Genomic DNA, 26,707 nt, shown 5'->3' with positions numbered 1-26,707 from the left:
CCTGTTGGGCTTTCATTTCTTTTCTCACCCTATTTTTACACAAGCTCCAGAGTTTGAATGAAAGTGCAACGTTTAAGAAGAGAAGATCTGTGGTATACATCATCATACATATCTCTGGCGTCGGTTGGAAACCTTGCATCTCCAATACCATCGCTTTTCAGGAAAAGAAGATAACGGCAGGTTTGTTGATCCGTTAACATTGTGTCGTCAAAGAGAGAGAGAGATTTTCAACACTTGAAATTGGTATTTTTAAAAATACACACATGGAGACTGACCCATGATGTCGATTTGTGAAACAATATTAAATTGACCAAATTCGAACATGGGTGGTTTTGACCCAACGCCAGCGATATTCCTCTGTACATGTCAAAAGCAACCTTTAAATAAACCAATCATTATTTCATTCTTCCAAATGCCGCTTCGTGACTTGAATAACATCTGTGTATTTCACCACAACTGGTGCAGTCAGTCTGTGACAGGTGTGCGCACACGAAAAGGAAACCATCAAAACATTCAAACTTTGAATCTAAACGGGTGACTCATGAAAAGGGGATGGATGGATGTACTTATATATGACATTTTAAGTTGATCTAATTTTAATTTATTTAAATGTGTTGTACATCCATACATACACAATACAGTATATAGTACATATAAAGTATATATACACTATTTAAAAAAAACCAAAAAAAACCAGACTCTCTCATCCACAGATTCTTCTGAATGTTTTTCTTTTTTGGGGGGGAACAAAAAAAAAAAAAAAACAAAGCGCTAATTGGTGGTTTATTCCCGCTTATTCAATAATTTTGGGGGTTTATTTTTTTTCCCAATGCAATTGTAATGGCTGTGAATTATCTGCAAATTTTCCCTATTCGTGGACAATATGTACTTAAAAAAACAACAACTAACTAACAAAATACACTTTAGTCGAAAGGGTTGATGAAAATGTTATGGCAACTTTACTACAATATTTGTTTTTTTGTGTGGGGTGGATATATCCTCTAGCAAGGCCCGACACCATATCATTACAATATTTTGTCACTTGTTTGAATGATAGCGTGATCTAAAGCGTCACGTGTTACTCGTGTATCCCATGAGAAACTGAGAGATGTCTGACTTCCTGTGTGCGTGCGCGAGTGTGTTTGTGTGTGTGTGTGTGTGTAGGAGACACCTGCATGTGTTCTCAGGGCTGCACTGATCACACCACACACAATCAAGGTGCCTTCCATCTCTCCATCCATTTTTGTTCTTTCTCTCCTGTATTCAAGTATATTGCAGCTGAGTTGGGGCAGGAGGTGGGCTGCACCCTGGACACATCACCTGTCAATCACAGCACTGATGTACAGTAAGTGTTCTTATATAGTCTTTATTCATTTGTCAATTAGTTTTATGTTTACACCATTTCTATTCAGTATTCAGTTCATTTTGTACAACAGGACTTTTAGAGTTTTTATTTCAGTAAAAATAATCCTGGATTCACTATCCAGATCCAACCTAAACTTAATCTGTGTTTTCCTTGACCCATGTTTTACTCCCCGACAAAATGGTTTTGTAGATTTTGAGTTACACTGGTAACAAACAAGATTGGAATGGACTGACAACACAGCCCTGGGGTGTGCCGCAAGAGGTGATCTTACCTGTTGGGGAGGAAATTTATGACTATTGATTAGGAATGGACATTTGACTACAGTCATTGGATAATCGCTCACAATAATCTTTTAAAGACGTCAGAGAATTGCGCCTTAGTTAATCAGAAGGGAGGTAAAATGGTCAAATTCGGCCTGGTTGTTGCTCTGTGTGTACCCCACCCGAGTTAGCAAAAATTAAATCTTGGAGCGAGTTGAAGGTCTGTGTTGCCCAGCGACAGCCCCAAAACATCACTGCTCTAGAGGAGATCTGAATGGAGGAATGGGCCAAAATACCAGCTACAGTGTGTGAAAACCTTGTGAAGATTTACAGAAAACGTTTGACCTCTGTCATTGCCAACAAAGGTTATATAACAAAGTATTGAGATGAACTTTTGTGATTGACCAAATACTTGTTTTCCACCAGAATTTGCTAATAAATTATTTTAAAATAAGTTAAGTTAAGGCTCCCCGGTGGTGTTCCGGGCACGTCCCACCGGGAGGAGACCCCGGGGACGACCCATGACACGCTGGAGAGACTACGTCCTTCGGCTGGCCTGGGAACGCCTCGGGATACCCCCGGAAGAGCTGGATGAAGTGGCTGGGGAGAAGGAAGTCTGGGCGTCCCTGCTAAAGCTACTGCCCCCGCGACCCGACCTCGGATAAGCGGTAGAAAATGGATTGGATGGATGGATTATTTAAAAATCAGACAATGTGATTTTCTGGATTTGTTTTTCTCATTTTGTCTCTCATAGGTGAGTTATACCTATGATGAATATAAAAGGCTTCTCTCATCTTTTTAAGTGAGCACACTTGCACAATTGGTGGCTGACTAAATATGTTTTAGTTCCTCTTCTTGCATGTGCATGGAGATAGCTGTTCAGGCCAATCCTCGATCCGCAGACATGGCTGGAATGGGGGCAAGGAAACTGTGAAAGCAACTGCTTCAGCAACATCTGATCGTTTCTTCTCCTTAAAGTCGTCTCGCGCCCGAGTAGTGAGGGCGCCCTAGCCTGGCCTATCCGTAGCATGCAGCTCTAATTGATTGAGAAGGATACCAGAGTGCCTGATGTTGGACTTCATGCAGTCTTTGGATCTTTTGGCTGGTCTGCCTTGGTTTCGCTTCCCTGAGCAGAGGTTGCTGTGCATTAGCTGCTTGGGAAGCCTGTGGTCATACATCCGGATCTTGTGACCAACCGATTGGAGCTGTGCTTTTAGAAACATGGCCTCAATGCTGTTCATCACAGCTCTGTCTACCACCAGGTTTATGACCCGGTCTTGCCAGTGAATATCCGTGTGGAACTTCTCCATCTGCTTTAGATGTCTTTTCTACACAGTCCACGTCTCACATCCATAAATAAGGCTGGTGAGGACAACAGCCCTGTAAACCTTGAGATTCGTGGACAGTTGGATGTTATGCCGGTTCAGGATACAAATTCAGAGACGACCGAGAGCTTGACTGGCCTTGCAGATCCTGGCGTTAATCTTTTTATCCAGGTTGCCATCACTGCTGATGGTTATGCCGAGGTACTAAAAGTCTTCTCCAGGCTTCAGCTGTGTACCCTCAATGGAAAGGAATGGGAGAGAAGCGATGGAGTCAGGTGCTGGTTGGAACGGTACCTCTGTCTTGGTGAGGCTGATAGTGAGACCAAAGAGGCGGCAGGCTTTTGCGAACTTATTCATGGTGAACTGGAAGTCAGACTCCGTGTGGGCCATGAGGGCACAGTCATCAGCAAAGAGCACTTCCAGTACCTTCTTTTTTGTGACCCTAGTCTTAGCGTTCAGTCAGTGGAGGTCGAACAGTGAGCCATCAAGTCTGTACCGCAGGTATTCCCCAAGGTCCAAGTTTCTAATGGCATGGTTAAGGACGCAACTGAAAAAGAGGTTGAAGAGGACTGGGGCCAAGACTCCTGCTTGACGTCATTGCTGATGTTGAATGGCTCCGATACCTCACCAGCTGAGAGAACCTGTCCAGTCATATTGTTGGGAAACTGCCGTATGAAGTTTACAAATGTGAATGGGCATCCAAGCTTGGAAAGGATGAGCCAACGGGCCTCCCTGTTTACCGTGTTGAAGGCTTTGGTCAGGTCAATGAAGACTACATATAAATCCATGTTTTGCGCTAAACATTTCTCCGGTACTTGGCGAATGGAGAAGATCATGTCCATGGTGCTGCGGTTTGAGCAGAATCTACACCGTGTTTCTGACAGGTTCCCTTCAGAGATGTTGTCAATCAGTCGGTTGAGGAGGACCCGAGTCCTCGGTAGTTGCTGCAGTCACTCCTGCTGCTCTTGTTCTTAAACAGTGAGACAATAGTAGCATCCCTAAAGTCTTTGGGCAGTCCTTCCTCATGCCAGATGCTGGTAAGGAGGTAGTGAAAGGTTTCGAGTGCCACCGGGTCGGATGTTTTGAATATCTCTGCCAGGATTCCATCCATTTCATGTGCTTTGCCTAAGGTAGTCTGCTTAATTGCCTTCAAGAACGAGACCGAGAAATATAAAACTAGCAAGTCTAGATATTCAAAATCAGGATTTTTGTTCAAACTAATTGATCACCCTCCACAAGACTCTCATGTTAATATTTAAGACAAGTTTGTCAAAAAAACAGACAGAGGATGGATAAATGTGGATGTCATCAAGGTTTAGATTTTAAGGACCAAACCATTACAAAACAGATGATACCATGAAAATGGTATTAGACATTTTTTTTAAATTATCCTTCTCTTTAGATATCCTTTAGCCAAACAGTTCACTCTGTTCTGTTATATAAGGGGGGCATTTTCATGAAAAAAAAACAAAAAAACAGTATTCTCTTTTCATGGCTTCATAACGACCTGCATTAATCTCTGTGTGTTTGTGTGTGGGTGTGTGTGTGTGTGAGAGAAGCACTAATGAACACAGTGTGCGCGTGTTTGTGTGTTCGCTCTCATGTTTGTACCTGGGGTGTCGTTCCATGAGTGCAAATCATCAGCAGCCAAAGTCATGTCAGATGATGTGATTTTCGACAACAAAATCATCTCGCGTACCCTCAGCGGGCGACGCAGTGTGAGCGCTTCACCATGAAAATAGACAATAAAGTGCAACTGGCAACATTTGCCAAATGAGCGATGCAATCAGTATGCGAATGCCCCTTTTCTTGTGGGAATTTTGTCGGATTTTTTTTTTTACCAAGAAATGCACTGTAATTACGAACCCCAGTTCCAATGAAGTTGGGATGTTGTGTAAGAAAAATAAAAACCGAATACAATTATTTTCAAATCATTTTCGACCTATATTAAATTGAATACACTACAGTGACACGATAGTCAATGTTCAAACTGATGAACATTATTGTTTTGGTTTTTTTTGCAAATATTCTCTCATTTTGAATTTGATGCCTGTAACACATTCCAAAAACGCTGGGACAAGAACAACAAAAGACTGGCAAAGTTGAGGAATGCTCAAAAAACACATTTGGAACATTCCACAGGTAAGCAGGTTAAATGGAAACAGGTGATTTCATGATTCATACGCAATCATGATCATGATTGGGTATGAAAGCATCTCCGAAAGCCTCAGTTGGTCACAAGAAAGGATGGGGCAAGTTTCACCACTTTGTGAAAAACAACATTTCTCAACGTACAGTTGCAAGGAATTTAGGACTTTCATCATCTATAGTCCATAATCTCGTAAAAAAATTCTGAGAATCTGGCAAAATCGCTGTATTTAAGCAGCAACGCTGAAAACACTGAATGCCCGTGACCTTCGATCCTTCGGGTGGCACCGCATTAAAAACCGGCATCATTTGGAGCAGCATAAGCTGCATTCCAGTCAAAGTCTTTCTTGATTTTCATGTAATTTAATTTTACTCTATTTATTTATGCATTTGCAGTTGTCATGTTAAACTTAGTTTCTTAACAGAGTGCTCTGAAAGGCACTTTGTACATGTAGGCATAGTGTAGTTATGTTTAAAAATAAGTTGTCCAACTTTTCAAAGGCCCTGTGCCCGCATGAGTTTTCTCCGGGGACTCCGGTTTCTTCCCACATCCCAAAAACATGCATGGTAGTTTAATTGAAGACTCTAAATTGCCCATAGGTGTGACTGTGAGTGCGAATGGTTTGTGTGTTTATATGTGCCCTGCAACTCGCTGGCGACCAGTTCGGGGCGTCGCCCGAAGATAGCTGGCATCGGCTCCAGCACGCCCGCGACACTAGTGAGGATAAGTGGCTCGGAAAATGGATGGATGGATGTTTTCAAAGACTATTACAAAAATAATAATAATAAATACATTTTAGGAAAATCTGGGTACCAGAGTGCAATATATACTGTAATAGTGATAATTCACGATGATCAGTTTAAAGTGTATCCCACGAGGTAAAATGTTGTATACACAGTGTAATGAAGTGATTAAGAGAGACATAATCAAGCAAATGTGCAAATTAGGTTGCAAGATGCCAGATCATGAATCCTGTGAGGGTATGGTGCCATTACACTACATTTACATATAAAGCATATATACATACACCTTTGCCCTAATTTCATGCTATTCAAATTTTTGAAATTATTTTCATTGTTTTTTTTTTTTTTTTATTATTTGTCTAAAATGTTGTTAAAAGTAGACTTACAAATAAGAAAATTCCAATTGATGCTAATTTAAAATGCCATCTCGCAGTAATTGGGATGCGGTATTTAATTAGTGATTGTGTGCTTGTGTTTGCAGACCAATCAATGCGTGTTGAGGGAGGTGCATCAAACTACCAGTCAAGAGACCTTCTGTGATAAATATTCAGTACTGTCATCGACAACTGTAAGTACAGCATGCTCATTTCTGTTATAGCCTCATATACCCGTGTTTAAAATAAATTACCCTGCTCACACATTACAGCATATACAGTATGTACAGCGCTTAACAAATGTCTAAGAACAGCGTCCAATGTCAGGTTTATGCCACAGTTGCCTTAAACCAACAACATTTATCTTTCTGTAATGGTTAATAGACCCGTTTGCAGAAGCTCTTTAACTTTAACTACCGGTAACCCTTTTAAATAATTATATTTTTAATTGTAAAATATCATAATTATTGTTATCTGTGATTTTTCTAATGTTCTGTTTTACAAAAAAAAGATACAAAAAATAGGAAAGCACTTCAATATTCCATGATTAAGATGTCCAATTATACTTATTTACTTTCATTCCTGAACCGAAAACTGAATTTTCATGATTGAATGTTGTGCTTGATTAATTTCTAACGCTCCAAAGAAGCCCAGTAAACCGTCGCAAATTTGGACGTCAATAGTTACATTCAGTTTAAAATCGTCATTTGTGTTCAAAATGAAAATAGGACAAGCGCCACAAAAATGGAAAGAGTCCACATTAAATCACATCATGGTCTTGGAAGGTCTCTTTCTCATTTTCGGCACTGAATCATGCAAACATGATAAATGGAAATTACCCACTTATAAATAATCATCGTATACTGTAACCCATATTTTTTTCCAGACCGGCTTATTTTGTTTCACTGTCATTTATTGTTTACTTTCATTTTAGTGTTATTTTTTTCAATTATTTATATCAATGTTAATATTATTACCGATCATTGTAATTTTTTATATTTTAATTTAAATTTTAATTTAAAAATTTTTATTTTTTATTTTAATTTATATAAAATAAATAATGTCTTTTAAACGTTTGTTAAATCAGCGTTTTAAACAATTTTTAATTTAAAAAAAATATATATATTATTAGAGACCGCCATAATCCTTTAAAAGATCAACTACACCTAAAAAAGAAAAGAAAAATAATTGCAATTCCCTTGAATGTTTTTAAATGTTTATGCTAGTGTATATACTGTATACAGTAGACACAGCTAGATATTAAATATGAAATTATTGTATCCTCATTGTGGAATATGTGGGGGCCAGATAAGGTTTGAAAGATAAAAAAAATCTAACCCTAACCCTAAAAAAAAAACCTGCAATTATTCCCAATGCAAATTGGCAGTCAGCAACAAGTTAGACTAAATGCTTTTTTTACCTTAATTTCCCCAACCGCCGTGCAAGTACATCTCAGCATGCATAAACAGAATAATGACAGCAGTAGACATGCTGGCTTTTCAAATGCCTTCCCATTATCACAAACATCGCTCCACAGCGTTGCTCTTGTTCTTGTTTTAGGAAAGTCGCATGCCCTAACGCACATGCACGCTTCCCAGGAGAGATGATTGACAGTCATCAGACGAGCAGGTTGCGCTCTGTTTGCCTAAATCAATGTATACACGAAGTGTTCAGTTTGTGACTAATACTAGTGGTCGGATGGAACAAAGTACAAATACTTTGATGCTGTACTTAAGTAGACTCTTCAGGTATTTGTACTTTATGTGAGTGTTTATTTTTTTACGATTTCATTGATTTGTGGCGAATACGTTGCCTAAAACGTCCAACGTCTGACGTTCAAAACTTCTCCGTCGAATCTTAAAAATTAAACATCTACAAGTAAGGTGGATATTATTTAGTTACCACTATGTAATTTGGGATTTTTGTTCGTGAGTTCACAACATTAGAAAAGCTATGGGAACGTTTTGTCCAGTGATTTTTTTTCTCTTGTTCTCACTGCGAACACTATGCAAGTTAATTAAAGTGGAAAACAATTTTGTGTGCAGACTTTGTTGAAGTTAAACGTTTTTCACTTTTTTGTTACTGTTTTATGTTTTATTTTGTTTTATTTTAATCAATTACATTTAAACTCATGTTAAGTGGGAGTCAATAGACACCTACCACCATTTAAAAGTGCTTCTGATGAACCCCAAATTAAAGTTCAGTTGTTTCAATGGGCTTTTACGGATTATTTTTTTTTTTGCTTTCTCACAGAAGCCTGAAGGTTTTGTGCTAACACTCTGCTATTTTGAACTGTCCAAAATTCCATCTACCTTGTCTAAGGCCGTCGTTCAAACTAAAAAAAAGTCAGCCCCAAAGCATTATGCTGCCGCCACCATGCTTCACTGTAGGTATTTTGCGTTTTTCGTGAGCATTATCGTGTTTTAGCCAAACATACCTGTTGTAATTACGGCCAAAAAGTCCAACTTTGGCTTCATTGGACCGAAACACATTTCCCACATGTGTTTGGGAGATTTTGTTATGGTCTGATGAAACTAAGGTAGAACCAAGCTATCTCTGGCACAAACGCAACAGTGCTCATCACCAAAAGAACACTACTGTACCTACAATGACGCTTGATGGTCGCAGCATCATGCTTTGGGTCTTCCTTTTTTTCTTCAACAGAAACTGCGGCCTTGGACAAGGTGGAGCGAACTATGAACATTTCGAAATAACAGTCAGGGTTTTCTTAAAACCTCCAACCTACTAGAACAGATGCAATTTATTTGGGGTAATCAGAGGAACTTTAAAGGTCCCATATTTTGGCTATTTAGACCTCCACAGCGTGACTCTCTAATATGGACTTTGTATAAAAGTGTCAGTTTCATTTCAAAGAACACCTTGGTTTTGTCATATGAGTGTCCAGCCAGAAAAGGCCCCTCTGACAGCTACTTCTGCTTGACCCAGTTTTGTATCTGCGTTGTCCATATTTGGCGAAGACCGCCCCCTTTCCTCTGATTGGCTGCCTCCGTGTGGAAGACCCACTTGTGAGAGCACACGTGTTTGTTATGTTCACAGCGCTGCCTCCGGGTGGAGACGTAGGCGGAGATCTGCGCTAGTGATGTATATAAGCTCGAGAAATTACAATGACCTGATTTCAGGCCTCTCGACAGAAAAATGTCTGGAACTCAGGAATGCGGGGAGAGATTTTAAATCATATTACACATGTTTACTGAGGAACCATAGAGCCAATATAACATCCCAAATACTAGAAAAAGTCAGTTCGGTAAAATATGGCACAACATGACTTTGGATGTATATTGGTTAATTCTGAATGCAGCCACATTCCCAGAGGGTGTGCACGCTTGTGCAATTATATTATTCCAGTTGCTTATTTTTACTAAGACTCTCAAAAAGATTTAAAAAAAAATGTTTTCAATTGAGTTGTGCAGGTTACATTAATGGAAAAAATTTGGGAAATTATTTATCTGGGTCTCATTTTTTTATATCACCAAAACCTGGCATTTAAACAGGAGTGTGTAGATTTCTTTATTTCCAATGTATTGTTAAATCGGGAACGGAGGCTTTTATACGCCACATTAGTCAGTACAACTGCACTTTACAAGGAGATCTAATACAAACTTTGGCCTTTTGCAAGAATGAGTGGAAGTCTTAACAACTGCAGTGAGAGAAAAAAAAAGGCCTTCAAGCAGTCTTCGCGTGCTGTGGTTTCTTTTCGAGCGAGGGAGGGATCTGTCTTTCTTGGAAGAGAAGAAGTGTGGGAGGAAGTATGAGAGAGGGGGGAATCAGGATAAGAATCTTTGCTAAATCAAGGCCCACCGCAACCCTCGACGAACGCTCACGTAAAGCCCGCCGCAGGCCGCCCACTCTCGGCTGCCGTCGACTTTTTATCTCCACTAAGCTCCTCGAATCCGAGACCACCGCAAATGTGTCACTTCCTGCTACATGTCTTCACTTCCCATTGTCCCCACTATATATTTTACACAGAAACATCAAATAGGATTGATTCATTTCTTGAAATCAAGCAAGGGTGGGGAACATACGGCCCACATGAACATCCTTAACCCATAAATGATCATTATGTATAATACATTTCTTAGATCATACTTTGTCATCTCAAATTTGAATATCGTAGAAAAGTTCATTTATTTCTATCTATTCTTTATTTCCTATGCTCTTTTTTTGCCCAGTGTCAAGCACCTAAAAGGTGTCACACTGGGAGCTACTTTATATTTTGCCCCTCACATATAGCAAAATACAGTAAACCCCTGCAATAGGTGAAAATCCACAATATACTGTAGAGAGACTAGATTAAAAAAACATTTTAAGGCTCCCACATTATTTAAACTTATAAAACAAACTTTTTCAACACTTTGTGAACATATTTGAACACATGGAATTAGTGTGCTTCCTAGTTCCAAAAGGCAAATGGCAAAAAAAAAAAAAAATTTTTACTGTACTAAAAATAGTATGTTCCAGACTACAGAGACTATTCCTCAGTGTTAACGCCGCAGCAATTCCGCTCTCTCTCTCTGCGGAGAGCTTGACGTACAATAGACGATGGAACATTCAACATGGCCGCCGCGTAGGCATGGGAGGCATGTCTTTTGGAATTGGATGTAGTCATACTGTATTGTATATCTGTGACCCAGAAATACGTCACTCCCATTCTCTGCCTGCATTGCGCCACAGCGCCAGTAAATAATAGTGGCCATCTCTGGAACTAACAGACTGCCAACGGCATTTCAAGTGACAAATGGAAAGAGTCCCAACGGTCTGTTTTAGCTTATATCCATTACTGTATATCGGGGTCCGTTTCATCGAGGTTCCACTGTATATACAATAGTGATAGAGGGTAATGGTGAACATTTCTTTTAAAAAAAGAGTCTCCAAGCTGATAATTGCCACTTACAACATAAACCAAAGCTAAATGCTAACACATAATGGGAAACGCCATACATAAACGGGCAAACGAATAGCATTGGTGTCGCTGTGTTATCACCCTTCAAGCAACAGATATTTGAACACAAATGTTGGAGCAACACATGTAGGCAATCTAATATATAATAATATAACAATAAACAAATTATAATATAACAATACTCACAGGCATGTATTCTTCATCCTCTGCGAAGAACCACTAATATCACTACGGCTTATTGAGGAGTTGAGACGTGTTCGTGAATATCTGTATGTCTGTATTATACTGGCCCCAGGTGACCAAGGCACATACACCAGAAGAAGCAGCACAAAGTCTATTGAATTGAAGTTACAAAAATGTGGCAAAAACTGTTTAAATTTCTTTACATTCTATTTAATTATGTTGTTACAATGTTGTTTATAAAGAACACTTTTAAAGAGTGTTATTTTTTTATTTTTAAAATGTTTTTTTTTTTTTTAGTATTTTTTTTAACAAAAATATTTTTGTTGTTTTTTGTGAGAAGACTGGAATGGATTGATGGTTTTACCATTCATTTCAACTGGGAAAAATGATTGGAGATATGAAAGGTAAGTATGTCGTCTGGCTTTCACCCAAAGTCAGCTTCGCGTGACCCTTAACAGAATAAGCAGTCTAGAAAATGGACGGATGAATGGATTTGAGATATGAGCGTTTTGAGTTACAGTACAAGCATGGTCACGGAATGAGTTCAACTTGTATCTTAAGGCGTCGCTGTTGTTAAATCAATGAAACTTTGCATTATCATTACTGATGCATGTTTTCCTCTTCGATTTCACAGGCCGGCATGAAGATGATGATACAGGTGCTCATCGCGACTGCTCTCATGTGGACTACTAGCAGGTTATACTGTATGTTATGACTAACATCATTCATGTCCAGCTGAGCGGGACGCTTCCTGTATTTGCTTGCTTTGAGTGCACGTGTCACGCAGGCTGTGAGGAGGTGTTCTACGTCAAGGAAGGAGACACAGTCAACCTGAGGCTGGAAGAGCTCGAGGCCAACGCCGACTACCTGTACTGGTCCCACAGTAATCTCCACAAAGGCCGGCTGGCCTGGCGGAACCCCTTGGCTGGCTGGTCATTCACGACAGGTGAGCTTGTATCCCCATGAGGTTAAATATTATCCTGAGGTATTATTATTATTAGGATGTCTTTGCTTGCAGATGAGCGTTGGATCAGCAGGTTGTCCATATCCAGAAACGGACTGAGCATCACAGGAGTCCAAGAGCATGACTTTGGCACTGTGGTCTTTTCAAGATACATTAAACAAGATGGTGGTGCCACTCCAATGAAAATCTTTAGAATCTCCAAAATCACAGGTTACCATACTTTGATATGAAGTCATTTATTTTGTAAAGCTTATCCTGTTCAAGGTGAGGCGGGGTCTATCCCAGCTGACTTTGGCCGAGAGGCGGGATACACTCTGGAATGGCTGCCGACCAGTGGCTGGCAACCAGTCACACTCACATTCACTCCTATGGACAATTTAGAGTCTTCACTTGACCCGTCATATGTTTTTGGAATGTGGAAGGAAGCCACAGTCCCTGAAAAACACAGATTCAAACCCAGAATCTAACCCCTAACCCTAGACGCCTTAATCACATGCAACACCGTTTCACCTGTTATATTAAATTTTCAAAATACACAACAAATGTGAATCCATAAGGATACAAAAAAAAAAACGCAACATGACTATGGTTTTTAAGTTGTTTCAACAAAATGAATGCAATTCAAATCTTTAAAGGGTAGCATGGTGAATAAGTGGTTAGCATGTTTGCCTCACAGTCAAAAGGTTCTGGGTTTGAATCTGCTTCCTGTGCTCGTGTGGGTTTTCTCAAGATACTCCATCTTTCTGCTACAAATCAAAACACATACATGATCTGTTCGTTGAATAATCTAAATTCTGCATAGGTGCGAATGTGAGTGTGAACAGTTATTTTTCTATATGTGCTGCGTGATTGGCTGACGAGCAGTCGATGGTGTACCCAACTGCTGCCATTCTTAGATCTGAAACTGAGAGAGAAAATTGTATATATATATATATATATATATATATATATATATATATATATATATATATATATATATATATATAAACACACACGTATGTAAAGGAATTGCATTCGCAAGTATACTGTAAAAAGTATATCTATATTTTAAAAACTATTGCACACAAATCGAAATATAGCTGGGGTAAAATTTATTTTCATGTGGCTTTTTTAAATGTAAGCTTTTACATTGAAAACCTGTGAATTAGACCACAAAAGTATCATTTTTCACATCTTCTACAATCTTTACCAATACATATATATACTGTATTCTACTTCCCTAGTATCTGTCAAGTCAGCATATTCTCCTGCGCTGCCCGAAGAAGACGTGACGCTCTCCTGCCATGTGGAGAAACCTCAAAGTCACCCGAGGCCTGACATATACTGGTTGAGTCCGGCGGGAAAGAGGAGTCGTCAGACTGGAGGAGAGCTCATCATTTATGTCTCGGGCCGAGACAATGGCTGGTGGAGCTGTGTTGTTGTGAAGGATGGCGGGGAGGACATGGCTACAGTTTTCGTTTCGGTTCTTTGTGAGTCATCTAAAGTGTTCATGAACGTTCAAAAAACTGAATGTGTTTCGTCAATTATTTATCTGTTGGGAAAAAAAACATTCACCGTAGGGCTAACGATTACTGATTACTCTGTCACTTACTTTTTCAATTAATCGATGAGCACATAATTTTTTTTAAATCAATTTCCATTCCTTCATTGAAAAACAGGACATTATTTCAGTCTGCTTTCATGGACGATGACAGAAATCTGAGAATATTTTCTGTTGAGAGACTGAAATTCTAAGGAGTTGGACAACTTTAAGTTAAACAGTTGTCGATTAATCGATGAATTGACGATCAGGAGCGTCCATGGCCTGTGGAAGTAAAAAATTTTTTTTTAGATTTTTCAATAGTTTTTATTTTATCTTGCCTTTTTTTTTTTCAAATTCAGTTATTTTAAATTAGATTTTAAAGCGGGTTTGACAGCTTTTGTTAAATTGTAATTTTGGAAAATCCACAAATCAAATAATGAGAACGAGCAGAGCAAAACTGAATAGATTTTAATTTAACCAAAAACCTTACATATGAAATAAATTAACAAAGACAAAAAAAAAAATTTCTTCCTATAATTAGACACCAGACGATGCAGTTTCAGTTACAGTAATCCCTCATTTATCGTGGGGTTACATTCCAGATCCCCTCCCCCACCCCCACAATAAACGAAATCCGCGAAGTAGCAACCAAGTATTTATTTTATTATTTATATACAGTGGGTACGGAAAGTTTTCAGAGCCCCTTAAATTTTTCACTCTTTGTTATATTGCAGGCATTTGTTAAAATCATTTAAGTTAATTTTTTTCCTCATTAATGTACACACAGGACACCATATTGACAGAAAAAAAAACGGAATTGTTGACATTTTTGAAGATTTATTAAAAAGGAAAAACTGAAATATCACATAGCCATAAGTATTCAGACCCTTTGCTGTGACACTTGTATATTTAACTCAGATGCTGTCCATTTCTTCTGATCATCCTTGAGATGGTTCTACACTTTCATTGGAGTCCAGTTGTGTTTGATTATATTGATTGGACTTGATTAGGAAAGCCACACACCTGTCTATATAAGACCTTACAGCTCACAGTGCATGTCAGAGCAAATGAGAATCGTGATGTCAAAGGAACTGCCTGAAGAGCTCAGAGACAGAATTGTGGCAAGGCACAGATCTGGCCAAGGTTACAAAAAAAATTCTGCTGCACTTTACGTTCCTAAGAGCACATTGGCCTCCATAATCCTTAAATGGAAGACGTTTGGGACGACCAGAAGCCTTCCTAGAGCTGGCCGTCCGGCCAAACTGAGCAATTGTGGGAGAAGAGCCTTGGTGAGAGAGGTAAAGAAGAACCCAAAGATCACTGTGGCTGAGCTACAGAGATGCAGTCGGGAGATGGGAGAAAGTTCGAGAAAATCAACCATCACTGCACCCCTCCACCAGTCGGGGCTTTATGGCAGAGTGGCCCCGACGGAAGCCTCTCCTCAGTGCAAGACACATGAAAGCCCGCGTGAAGTTTTCTAAAAAAACACCTGAAGGATTCCAAGATGGTGAGAAATAAGATTCTCTGGTCTGATGAGACCAAGATAGAACTTTTTTGGCCTTAATTCTAAGTGGCATGTGTGGAGAAAACCACGCACCGCTCATCACCTGTCCAATACAGTCCCAACAGTGAAGCATGGTGGTGGCAGCATCTTGCTATGGGGGTCTTTTTCAGCTGCAGGGAAAGGACGACTAGTTGCAATTGAAGGAAAGAGGAATGCGGCCAACTACAGGGATATCCTAGACGAAAACCTTCTCCGGAGTGCTCAGGACCTCAGACTGGGCCGAAGGTTCACCTTCAAACCAAACAATGACCTTAAGCACACAGCTAAAATACGGAAGGAGTGGCTTCAGAACAACTCCGTGACTGTTCTTGAATGGCCCAGCCAGAGTCCTGATTTAAGCCCAATTGAGCATCTGTGGAAAGACCTGAAAGTGGCTGCCCACCAACATTCACCATCCAACCTGACAGAACTGGAGAGCATCTGCAAGGAGGAATGGCAGACGATCCCCTGATCCAGGTGTGAAAAACTTGTTACATCATTCCCAAAAAGACTCATGGCTGTATTAACTCAAAAGGGTGCTTCTACTAAATACTGAGCAAACTGTCTGAATATGTATGCCTGTGTGATATTTCAGTTTTTCTTTTTTGATTTTTTGCAAAAATTTCAACAGTTCCGTTTTTTTCCCTGTCAATATGGAGTGCTGTGTGTACATTAATGTGTGTGTGGGGGGGGGGGGGGGTGAACTGAAATAATTTTAGCAAATGGCTGCAATATAAAAAATTGTGAAAAATTTAAGGGGGTCTGAATACTTTCCATACCCACTATATATTTCGAAACTTCATACATACACTGAATTACCAACAATCATTATTAGCATGTGAGGTGCAGGTATTATTTTTGTCCATTTGGGATCGCCATACTCAGATTTTAGGCTATACAGTAACTGTGATGTGAAATGTGTAGGTTAAGCTTTTTCACTATTCGCGGCAGGTCTTAGTCCCTATCCCCCACAAAATAACGCTGATTACATTTTTTTTCTATATTTTCACGTAAATACTGTTTTCCGAACTGTTTGTTTTATGTTCATGAAAGTATCCCAGTGCTTCCGAGCTTTATTTGTCTCCCCTTCATTTTTCCAGACCTTTCTCCAGCTCCCGAGTATCCTCTGTACACCTCAGAACATTCGTCTCTCAGCATCCCCTGTCCCTTTGCCCATAATATCTCCTGGGAGCAATTCAAATTCAGGGACGTCAAGAAAGTCCGCTGGCGCTACTCTCCAAAAATGTTCTCCCCTCGTATCTTCATAAATCCACAGAACATCTTGTTCTTCTCCCCGACGGACAATAAATGGTGCTGGAGTGCTAACACAAGCAGGGGAATGAGTTTTGTTGCAGACCTCCAAAATGACCACATGATTTTGAGCAAAAAACAATGGCGAGCCGAAGACAGAGGATTCTACATGTGCGACTTCAAATTTAGCAACCACATCTATCTGCGCAGGGCTGAGAGAGTTGAGGTGCTACAGGGTAAGTCCAGACATGTTGATGAGTGTAAAATCCAGGTTTTTCATGTCAATAATGTTCAATAAAATAGGCTAGGATTAGAAAATTTCGGCATTTTACAGAAATAAATGTGGAAAAATACTTGTGCAATTCAGATGGAAAATAAAACTCACTGATCATCCATCCATCCATTTTCGTCCGCTTATCTGAGGTCGGGTCACGAGGGCAGTAGCTTTAGCAGGGAAGCCCAGACTTCCCTCTCCCAGCCACATTCCTCCAGCTCTTCCGAGGGGATCCCGAGGCATTCCCAGGCCAGCCGAGAGATGTAGTCTCTCCAGCGTGTCCTGGGTCGTCCCCGGGGTCTGATCCCGCTGGGACATGCCCGGAACACCTCCCCAGGGAGGCGTCCAGGTGGCATCCTAATCAGATGTCCGAGCCACCTCATCTGGCTCCTCTCAATGTGGATGAGCCCCAGATGACCGAGCTTCTCACCATATCTCTAAGGGAGAGCCTGGACACCCTGTGGAGAAAACTCATTTCGGCCGCTTGGATCTTGTTCTTACGGTCACAACCCGCAGCTCGTGACCATTGGTGAGGGTAGGAACATCGATCGACCGGTAAATTAAGAGCTTCGACTTTGGGATTAGCTCCTTCTTCACCACAACGGGCCGATACAAAGTCTGTATCACTGCAGACGCTGCACCGATCCACCTGTCGATCTCCCGTTGCATTCTTCTCTCACTCGTGAACAAGATCCCAAGATACTTGAACTCCTCAACTTGGGGCAGGATCTCATCCCCGACCTGGAGAGGGCACTCCACCCTTGTACGACTGAGGACCATGGTATCAGATTTGGAGGTGCTGATTCTCATCCCAGCCGCTTCACACTCGGCTGCGAACCGCTACAGTGAGAGCTCAAGGTCACGGCTTAATGAATCCAACAGAACCACATCATCTGCAAAAAGCAGAGATACAATACTGAGGATACAATACAACCCTAGTGAGGATAAGCGGTACAAAAAAATGGATGGATGGATAGTGGAATTGAGAATTGTTATTGTCATTCGTGCTGTTATTTTTATCATAATAATCATTCATTATTTTTACCATTTTTATTGTTATATAGTACTGTGTTTTATTATGGTGCTGGTTTGTCTAGATAAATTTTGTTTTTGTTTTTATTTAATTAGTTTTAGTACATATAGCACATATATTCTAAATTGTGTTTTGAACACAAAAACATAAAGTGTAAGTTTAAGAACGTATGATTTTCATTGGAATTTTTTTTTCATTGGAATTTCTTTATTTTTGCTTCTCTTATTTTATGTCCGCTCGCAACAAGAGAGTTGTTTTGCTTTCATGTTTCCCCGGTGTGATTTTACTGTGGATGAAACACCTATCAAGCTCCATTTGTTTTAATGGGAGTGCACAGCAGAGGAGCAACACAATCCATTGTAATTGTTTAACTATGCGTTATGAGTATTTCTAATCTGAAAAGATGTTAGCTATGTTGTACTTATTTGCTTTTACTGTAGAATACCTTATTTAGCTTCAGGGATGCCAACTACAGTATTAGAAACACCTTTCAGTATGATGCATTGCAGTTGTAAGCAGTACACAGTAAATGAATATACATTACAGTAGTAAAGGTGACAACGATGCACAATGAACTGATGATGATGAGACACAAGAACGACACACACAGGTGAGCACAAGACGGCAAGGAGGCGCAGGACGGACACAAACACACCCACACACACGTGCGTCAGACGACAGGTGACAGCTTTTAAACTTTGAAAACCTCAAGTCAAGTTTATTTGTATAGCCCTTAATCACAAAATAGTCTCAAAGGACTTCACAGGCCCACAGTTCACAATGATGAACGACATTCCTGGTCGAAACTCCCCATCCAGACAAGGAAAATTGAAGAAAAACCAATTGAGGGGAAAATTGGAAGAACCCTTGCAGGCAACAGCCTCACTTCGATCATTGCCACCTTGCCCCCTCTCTAAGCAGGATAGGAGGGGGGAGGAGAGAAGGGAAGCGGCAATAAAACAGTCCGAAATCCAGATGTCAGGGTGTTAGGCAGGCCGAGAGGCAACTCAAATTCTATAAAATTCGAAATAGATAAAGCTCGAAAGTTGGCACACTCATAAGTCTACTTTTGTTGTAACTTTTTTTTGTTGTTGTTGTCCTGACAGTTCTATAACATCCAAAACCCGTAATGTCTTTCGGTCTATCCATTTAGTTGTGTCGTCTGCGGGATCGGAACTTAGCAGCGGCCAGAGCGTCAATCTGACCTGTAGCCTGGGTCGCCCGTTGCCCAAAGACCATTGGGTGAAGTGGTTTGCACCTAAGCGCGCCGCTGTCCGGTCTCTGCTCGGCTCCGGGCGTTTGGACCCCGCCCAAATCAACATTCCAGACGTGGGCATGGATGACGGCGGCAGGTGGAGGTGCGAGCTGTGGCGGAATGACACGAGGCTGACGTCCGCTGACATCACGTTGACCGTCAGCCAACAGTTGAATGCGTGGATGCTCGGGAGCCTCTGCGGCAGTGCGGGCACCATCGCCGTCCTCCTCTTCCTTATTTACATCATCTGGAGACACCGACAGGTAAGGAAAATGTTTTTATTTCTATTGAATTGTAAAAACAAAAACAAAACAAAAATTTTGTGTCTCTTTTCCTGTCTCAGATTCAGCGGAACACGAGACGCCACCGACGTCACGTCTGCCGCTGCAAACAGTACGAACCGAAAACCGCTTCCTATGCCTTTGACACATTCATGATCCCCATGGGCCCGCCATTCTGAATAATACATGGGGTGTTTTCTTCAAACAAAGAAAAATTCAAACAAACGTCTCTTTCATATTGTCCTGTTTCCGTTGCAGCCCCAAGCCCAAAGGATTCTACAGTCGATAATGCATCCTGCACCGTTTCAAAATAAGGATTGCGCTTTAAAAGGAGAACGTGCAAGTCATGTGGTGTGCCGACGCTAACAGATGATGTCACCGAGCCCTCGGAACTGTAATGTTGCTTAATGCATCACAGCATATTATATAAACACATCTTCCTTTTTAAAAAAAATTTTAAGATAAAAATAAAATGCACACATGCTTTTGCATTGGACAGTGAATATTTGCTTGGTTCTAATTTATCCATCATCCATTTTCTATACTGCTCATCATCATTAGGTTGCGAGTGAGCTGGAGCCCTTGACGTCACTACCTAGGCCACGCCCCTTAAAGGCACTCATCGACACAAATACTACAGTACCACCAGTAATTACACTTCATTAAACCAGTTTATTTCTTTACATTCTCTTTAATTATGTTTTGTGTTTTGACACAAAACAGCGAGCCCCTCCATTTGCGATAGATAGGGACTGAACCCTGCCATAAATAGCAAAACATCTGCCGGGAATTGACGCCCCCCAAAATGAGTCGTAATTCTTTGCACAGTAGATGCCATAAGTTGGTGGCAAAGCAATACTTTTATTACTTTGGACTGAACACAACAACAGTGGGTAGGCGTGTATTTTAGTGTTTAACTGAGGATAGGTTCCCAAACAAATTGCCCAAAATGGCTGCCTTAACCCAAACTAGCGGAATCTCAAAGGTTCATGCATGGGTCCTTCAGACTTTTTACTGCGTCCTGCTATGATAGAAGTGTCCACCAAATATCAAGTTGATTACTAAAAGATTGTGTCGGGCATAATGTTTTTTCCAAACTTTCCATGGGGCGCAACCGAGGGAGTTTCCAAGGATCATACTCAGGACCAATCCAATTTTCACCAGGCTACATTCACTTGCAAAAGATTGGTGAGTTTTCCGTAATTTATCCACAAAATGATCCTCAAAGGTCGATGCCAGGCTCCACCTACATTAGACAACTTAGACGAAAAAGCTTGGAAATTTAGTGTCCAGGCAATTGTCGTCCGATTGGGGCTCATTTGGATGAATTCCCAAGCAGGACTTCTACCTGGTACATTCCTTGGAATTGGCACAAAATGGTTGCTTCAAACCAAAATATCCGACTTCCCTTTATAGTTCAAGCAATTGGTCGTTCGCACTTTTTTTTGTTGTTGTTTTTTTTTTTTTTTTTTCACACGTTATGATAGACATGTCCAACCGATTTCGCGTTTATCGGTGAATCTGCTGTCAGGGGCAAACATTTTTTTCCCCAACTTTCCATATACAGACACATGTGAGTTTGCAGGCATGTTGTGGCGCCCCACAAAGTGATTATTTGTCAACCTTAGCTTAACTCATCTACCTACAGCCAATTGATGGTAAGTAATACAGTTCCTGCACTCTATTTGATGATATTCGTCAAACAGCTGCCGCAGTTATCACTTCTGACACACACACACACACACATACACACACGCGACAGATGCTCACACTGTTGCTTCAGCAGACTGTCATCTGTTTTTTCCTTTCCTTATACTTTTTGTGTAAAGATCCCCCCCCCCCCCCTCTTCCTCTCTTTAATGTCAATCAGTCAAAGATGCGCCCCTATTACTTCACCTTGTGACTCGTCTGTCGTGTGATGAAACGCGGTGCAATTTGACAGCCAGTCAGGCAGAAACAAATTACATCAAGCCAATTAGCGGCGAAAAGGAACATCCTCCCGTTTGGAGTCAGACAACACCCTCTCCAATTATATTAAAGAAGAAGCATGTGTTTCATAAGACGACCCTTACCAAAACAAATTTTTAACACTGAATTGAGGTACGTGCCTCAATACATCAACTTTGGACTGAAAATTATATTTCCTGGAGAAATCTTACTATTGTACTTGAAAGTTGTTATGGAGTGTCGAGAAAAGTAGAAATTCCATATGAAATCATGTTAAAATAAAAAGTATATTAGTTTTAACTTACTTTAATTGAGCAGTGAACAGAGAAATCAAACAAAAGTTGTGCTTCGTAACTCCCTCTTTGTGTTAGCAGCCAATCAAATGTTTTTTTCAGAGGAGCTTTTTTGCAAGTAGAGCAAGTAGGTGTGTGCAAGTCGGGCAAGCGGTGAAGAGACTCAAGGCAATACAAAGACCCATCACTGGCATTGTAACTCCTCCCACGTGACCCCACTCCGGCCAATCAAGATCATTTTTCAGAGGACGCTTTTGGCAAGTAGGTGGATGCGAGGCAGGCAAAAAGTGAAGCAAGAAGTCCAGGCAATGCACAGACCCATTGAGTACTTGGTAACTCCTCCCAGCCAATCAAATGTTTTTTTTTTCCAGAAATACTTTTTGCGAGGAGAACAATTGGGCGTGTGCAAGTCAGGCAAGCGGAGAAAAGTCAAGGGAATACACAGAGCCATCATGCGCATTGTAACTCCTCCAACGTGACACTCCTCCAGCCAATCAAATGTTTTGTTCAGAGTAGCTTTTTGCGAGTAGAGCGAATGGGTATGTGCGAGGCATACAAGCGGAGAAGAGAGATATCAGGGCAATAGACCGACTACTCCGGCCAATGATGTTGTTCATTGAGAGCAATTTATTTGATTTTATTTTTATTTTTGCGAGTGGAGCAAGTGGGTGTGTGCTAGTAGGACGAAAAGTGAGTCAGAAAGTTGTTCAACGAAACATTTCTTATTTTGCAAGTGTAATTTATCAATGGTCACGCTCCAACTTTAATATCGACTGTATGGAGTTCATGTTTCCATTTTGAGACACTGTAGTATGCTTTGTTCTCAGCACTTCATTAAATGGAGCGTGGGTGCATAAGAGAAAGACATTTGATGGTAATTCAATGTAATTGCCTCAAGTGCTACCAATAGATTCTGTATTTGTACTACAAGCCAAGGAAGTATTGCACAAGGAAATGTACTGCGATGCACAGCATTGGAATAAACATATTTATGATGAAGTGTGCTCAACCTCCATCACGGATGGCGCCTTATTTATTGAGTTAATATTCCAGATAGACGACTGTGTTATTTCTTTAGCTGCGCTGTTGTGTTGACCCAAAGTTGGGAGGACTGTATTTCACCACACAGAGGAGAGCTGCAAAAGCTTTTATTGTCAATGATAGAAAAGCAGTGAGGCGAAGAAGGGTGAAATAAGATTGAGGACATGTGAAAATAATAAATGCCAGTATATATGCCTTTGTCTGGATTTTCACCATTTTGTGTGTGTGTGTGTGTGTGTTTTCCTGTTATTCGCAATTCTCCCTGTGCTTTCTATGTTTTTTGTTGCCCCAAGTAGCCAAAAGAAAAGGCCGAGTGCACATGGCTGTTTTCTTTGCTGAGCCTTGAGGCAAAGCAGAGTGGTCCTGCTTGAATTCAGCCTAGCAACAATTGACCACTGGACTGCGCTGGGCTGGGTTGCACATTTGAAAAAAAACTTTCTGTAAGGCTATTATTTTTAATTGATTTGTACATGCACTTGCTGTTCAACAAATATCATGTATTTTTTACTGTATTATTTTAATAATATTTTATTCAAAAAATATATTGAATTAATATTTTATTTTAAATCTCATTTTAATTTTTTTTTGTATGTACCTATGTACCTGTATTTTGATGGACAGTACTGTATACATGCAGGGGACCCCCATATACAAACAAAACTCATAAGGCATCCAGAAGAGCACCAAACAAACTGTACATCGTTTTAACTGCATGAATTTCATCCTCCAAATGCATGCTTTATTCAAATTTATTAATATTATTTTCAAATTTAGGACAATGTTGACACATGCTTACAATATTTTAGTGATTAAAAATAATTTCAAAAAGATCCACGCTGTTATGTGGACCTGAATTTAAATGTAACATACGTTCTTCCCATTAATTACTAGCGGTAAATACGACTAGTGTATATATCTGCTTACAATATTATTGCCTCTTACCAGGAGCTGACATAAAACATGTGTGAGGGGGCGCGGATTGAAATAAAGTACTGAAAGATTCAATAAATGCGTTTCCCAAGGGATCAATAAGTGGGTGCATTATGCATGCACTGTTACCGTACAAGAAAAGCTGGCATACAGAAGGCAATAAAGAGCACTTATCTTGCATTTTTAATAATAGAAATCTCGATTATTAAAATCACCTCCTGCTGCACTACACTTGTTTTCTGATTTTTATTTTTTTTTTCTTTATTTTTTCTTTTCTTTCCCCAATGCAAATTATTCCAAATTCATATAACTGCATAAACCTAAACTTTCTCCACTGGCCAAAATGATTACCCTAAATTAATTCAAAATAATCATAACACAGGGGCGGCACGGTGGCCGACTGGTTAGAGCGTCAGCCTCACAGTTCTGAGGACCTGGGTTCAATCCCCGGCCCCGACTGTGTGGAGTTTGCATGTTCTCCCCGTGCCTGCGTGGGTTTTCTCCGGGCACTCCGGTTTCCTCCCACATCCCAAAAAACATGCATTAATTGGAGACTCTAAATTGCCCAGTAGGTGTGAATGTGAGTGAAAATGGCTGTTTGTTTCTGTGTGCCCTGCGATTGGCTGGCAACCAGTTCAGGGTGTACCCCTGCCTCCTGCCCGATGACAGCTGGGATTGGCTCCAGCACGCCCGCGACCCTGGTGAGGAGGTAGCGGCTCAGAAAATGGATGGATGGCATAACACAGGTCCAGCTCAATGCATTTGAATATGGGGGAGAACTTACATTCAAAAAGTGAAACTCATATCAGATTCACAACACAATGTGAAGTATTTCATGATTTATATTAAGAAATTAGAATCTGGTGGAACGGTGGACGAATGTTTAGCACATCCACCTCACAGTTCTGAGGACCCGGGTTCAAATCCGGCCTGCCTGTGTGGAGTTTGCATGTTCTCGCCGTACCGGCGTGGTTTTTCTCCCGGTACTCTGGTTTCCTCTCCAGTTTCAAGTATTCACTCACATTCACACCTATGGACAATTTTGTCTTCAATTAACCTAACATGGATTTTTTTCGGAATGTGGGCGGAAGCCAGAATACCCAAAGAAAACCTACACAATTACCGGAAGAACATGCAAAATCCAAACAGGGAGGCTGGAACCCAGATTTGAGCCCAGAAGGTCTCAACTGTGAACCAGACATGCTAACCTCTCCTCTACCCTGCAGCCCCAACTAAAACTACGGTGGTCAATAATCTAAAAATGCATTTTGCTTGGATTGGTTCAATTGATCTTACTTCCAGAAACTGCATCATGGTAAATATTATTTTATTTTCAATTTTGCCTCCACAGCCTAGTGTAGGATTAAACACAGGCATTTGACAGCCCTCACGCTGTGACTTGCTCACTTTTAATCAGGCTCCCCGGGACCGACTTGACTCTTTGGCCCCGATCTGCACCGACATCATCCTCCTCCTGGCAGGCTAAACACTCCCTTACACTAGCCCACTCTCTCCAGCTACAAGTCGGAGTCCATTTCACTCCTTTGCTGATTATACCCGCTTTTATTTCAGCGCCGGCATGCTTTTGGACACCTATAATTGGCCATAAAAATATTTTAAAAAAGAACATAAAGCGCTCTTGGAGTCCAGAGAGGGTCATGTAATAGAGGGTGAAAAAAAGAAAAAAGAAAAGCACAAAAAGTCCATAATTGTGAAATATTTTCCCCTGCAGGGCCAACAGACTCTTTGGTGAGGATCCTCGCTCGTTTAAAACAAACACCAAGCGATGTCAGCTTGATCTATCACTGGCTACATATGCACACACACACACACACACACACACACACACAAAAACTGGCATCAGTTGTTTTGTTCATTGCGGTTCAGCTGTGGTGTGTCTGTGCTCACATTTATGTTCTCCCAGACGTTAAAGACATACACACTTGTTTTCTTGAGTGCAATTTAAGCGTCAGACTAGTTTATATAACGACTGTGTGTACGTGTAAGTACATACTGTCCTTATAAAAGAAAGCAGATTTCATTGGTTCAACGCACAATTCCTTTTGAATGGGGTATTTGTCATAAGCCAAAGACTTTTGTTCTGGATGCTTTTATTTGCCCAAGTGGTTACACCATGAATGTTTTTGACGCGTAATTCTCAGTGGATACAAGACCATGACCCGCACTTTTCCCAGTGAACAGGTTCAACACCCACACTTTTCCCATTGTTATTCACAACAATGAAAGAGCACTACGCTAAGTCAATATGACAGGAACATTTTTGTTGTTGTTTTTTATAACCATATTATGAGTATTGGCAGCATGGCGCAAAATCTAAACTACTCCAGTGGAACTGAGAAAGAAAAAAAGAGTCGACATCATACAGAAAAGATCACGAGACTGTTTCCAGCTCTTATAGCGTGCTATCCTTTTTGGAAGAGACTTTCTAAATAAATTATTCTTCAAACTAGGCTTATGTTTTATAAATTAATTTAAAATAATAATTTAACTAGAACAAATTTGGTAGCACTCTGAGCTCTTATGGTTGTATCGCTTCTGGTTTGGAGGCACAAACTTTTGAGTCGCGGTTCTGCCATTTCAAAGACGACTCACATTTTTGTCTTGTACTATATCCCAATTCTTGCTTTTCTTACTGTATTGTTACAGCCCTAGTCTGCACCATTAATACGAGCAACAGAACCGTCAGTTAATTAGCAAGTTCCTCAATGATCATGTTAACTATGCACCTCAAGGGATTCTTCCTTGGAGGGCTTTGTGAGCAGAGAGCCAAAGGTTAAGAATGAGAGCCAATTGTAGTTCACACTTCATTTGCACTACTGACTTTATTTTTCACAATATCGTGCAACAGAAGGTAGTTTTTGTTGTGACGTTGACATTGTTAAATTTATATTTTTATAACATTGGTGCTTTTTTTTTCTTATTTTGCACTAGTGACTTTTTTTCTGAAACAATTGTGGTAGTAGAAGAATGATTTTATTATTTTATTCCTGTTACATTTTTTTATTTGTTGTAGTTAGTTAATTTACAAAAA

At 40.4% G+C, this 26,707-nt stretch overlaps 1 protein-coding gene across 2 annotated transcripts; it reads left to right on the top strand.

Annotated features, from left to right (window-relative positions):
- Nucleotides 1–1,285: 1,285 nt before the first annotated feature.
- On the top strand, nt 1,286–19,821 carry cd4-1 (CD4-1 molecule). Of its 2 annotated transcripts, XM_061675645.1 has the most exons (10): nt 1,286–1,345; nt 6,325–6,411; nt 11,956–12,025; nt 12,109–12,267; nt 12,340–12,495; nt 13,509–13,754; nt 16,451–16,837; nt 19,062–19,426; nt 19,507–19,556; nt 19,703–19,821. In XM_061675645.1, exons 3-10 carry the CDS (start codon nt 11,962–11,964, stop codon nt 19,731–19,733), a joined length of 1,458 nt encoding a protein of 485 aa, XP_061531629.1. In that variant the 5' UTR covers nt 1,286–1,345; nt 6,325–6,411; nt 11,956–11,961; the 3' UTR covers nt 19,734–19,821. The 2 variants fall into 2 exon arrangements, with proteins under 2 accessions (XP_061531629.1, XP_061531628.1); XM_061675644.1 differs by lacking the exons at nt 1,286–1,345; nt 6,325–6,411 and adding an exon at nt 10,943–10,991.
- The last annotated feature ends 6,886 nt before the right edge of the window (nt 19,822–26,707 follow it).

This window comes from Phycodurus eques, chromosome 4 (genome assembly GCF_024500275.1).
Source record: "Phycodurus eques isolate BA_2022a chromosome 4, UOR_Pequ_1.1, whole genome shotgun sequence".
In the NCBI taxonomy this organism is placed as follows: Eukaryota; Metazoa; Chordata; class Actinopteri; order Syngnathiformes; family Syngnathidae; genus Phycodurus; species Phycodurus eques.
The sequence above is the reverse complement of the archived record's forward strand: the minus strand, read 5'-3'. Positions and strand labels throughout refer to the sequence as shown.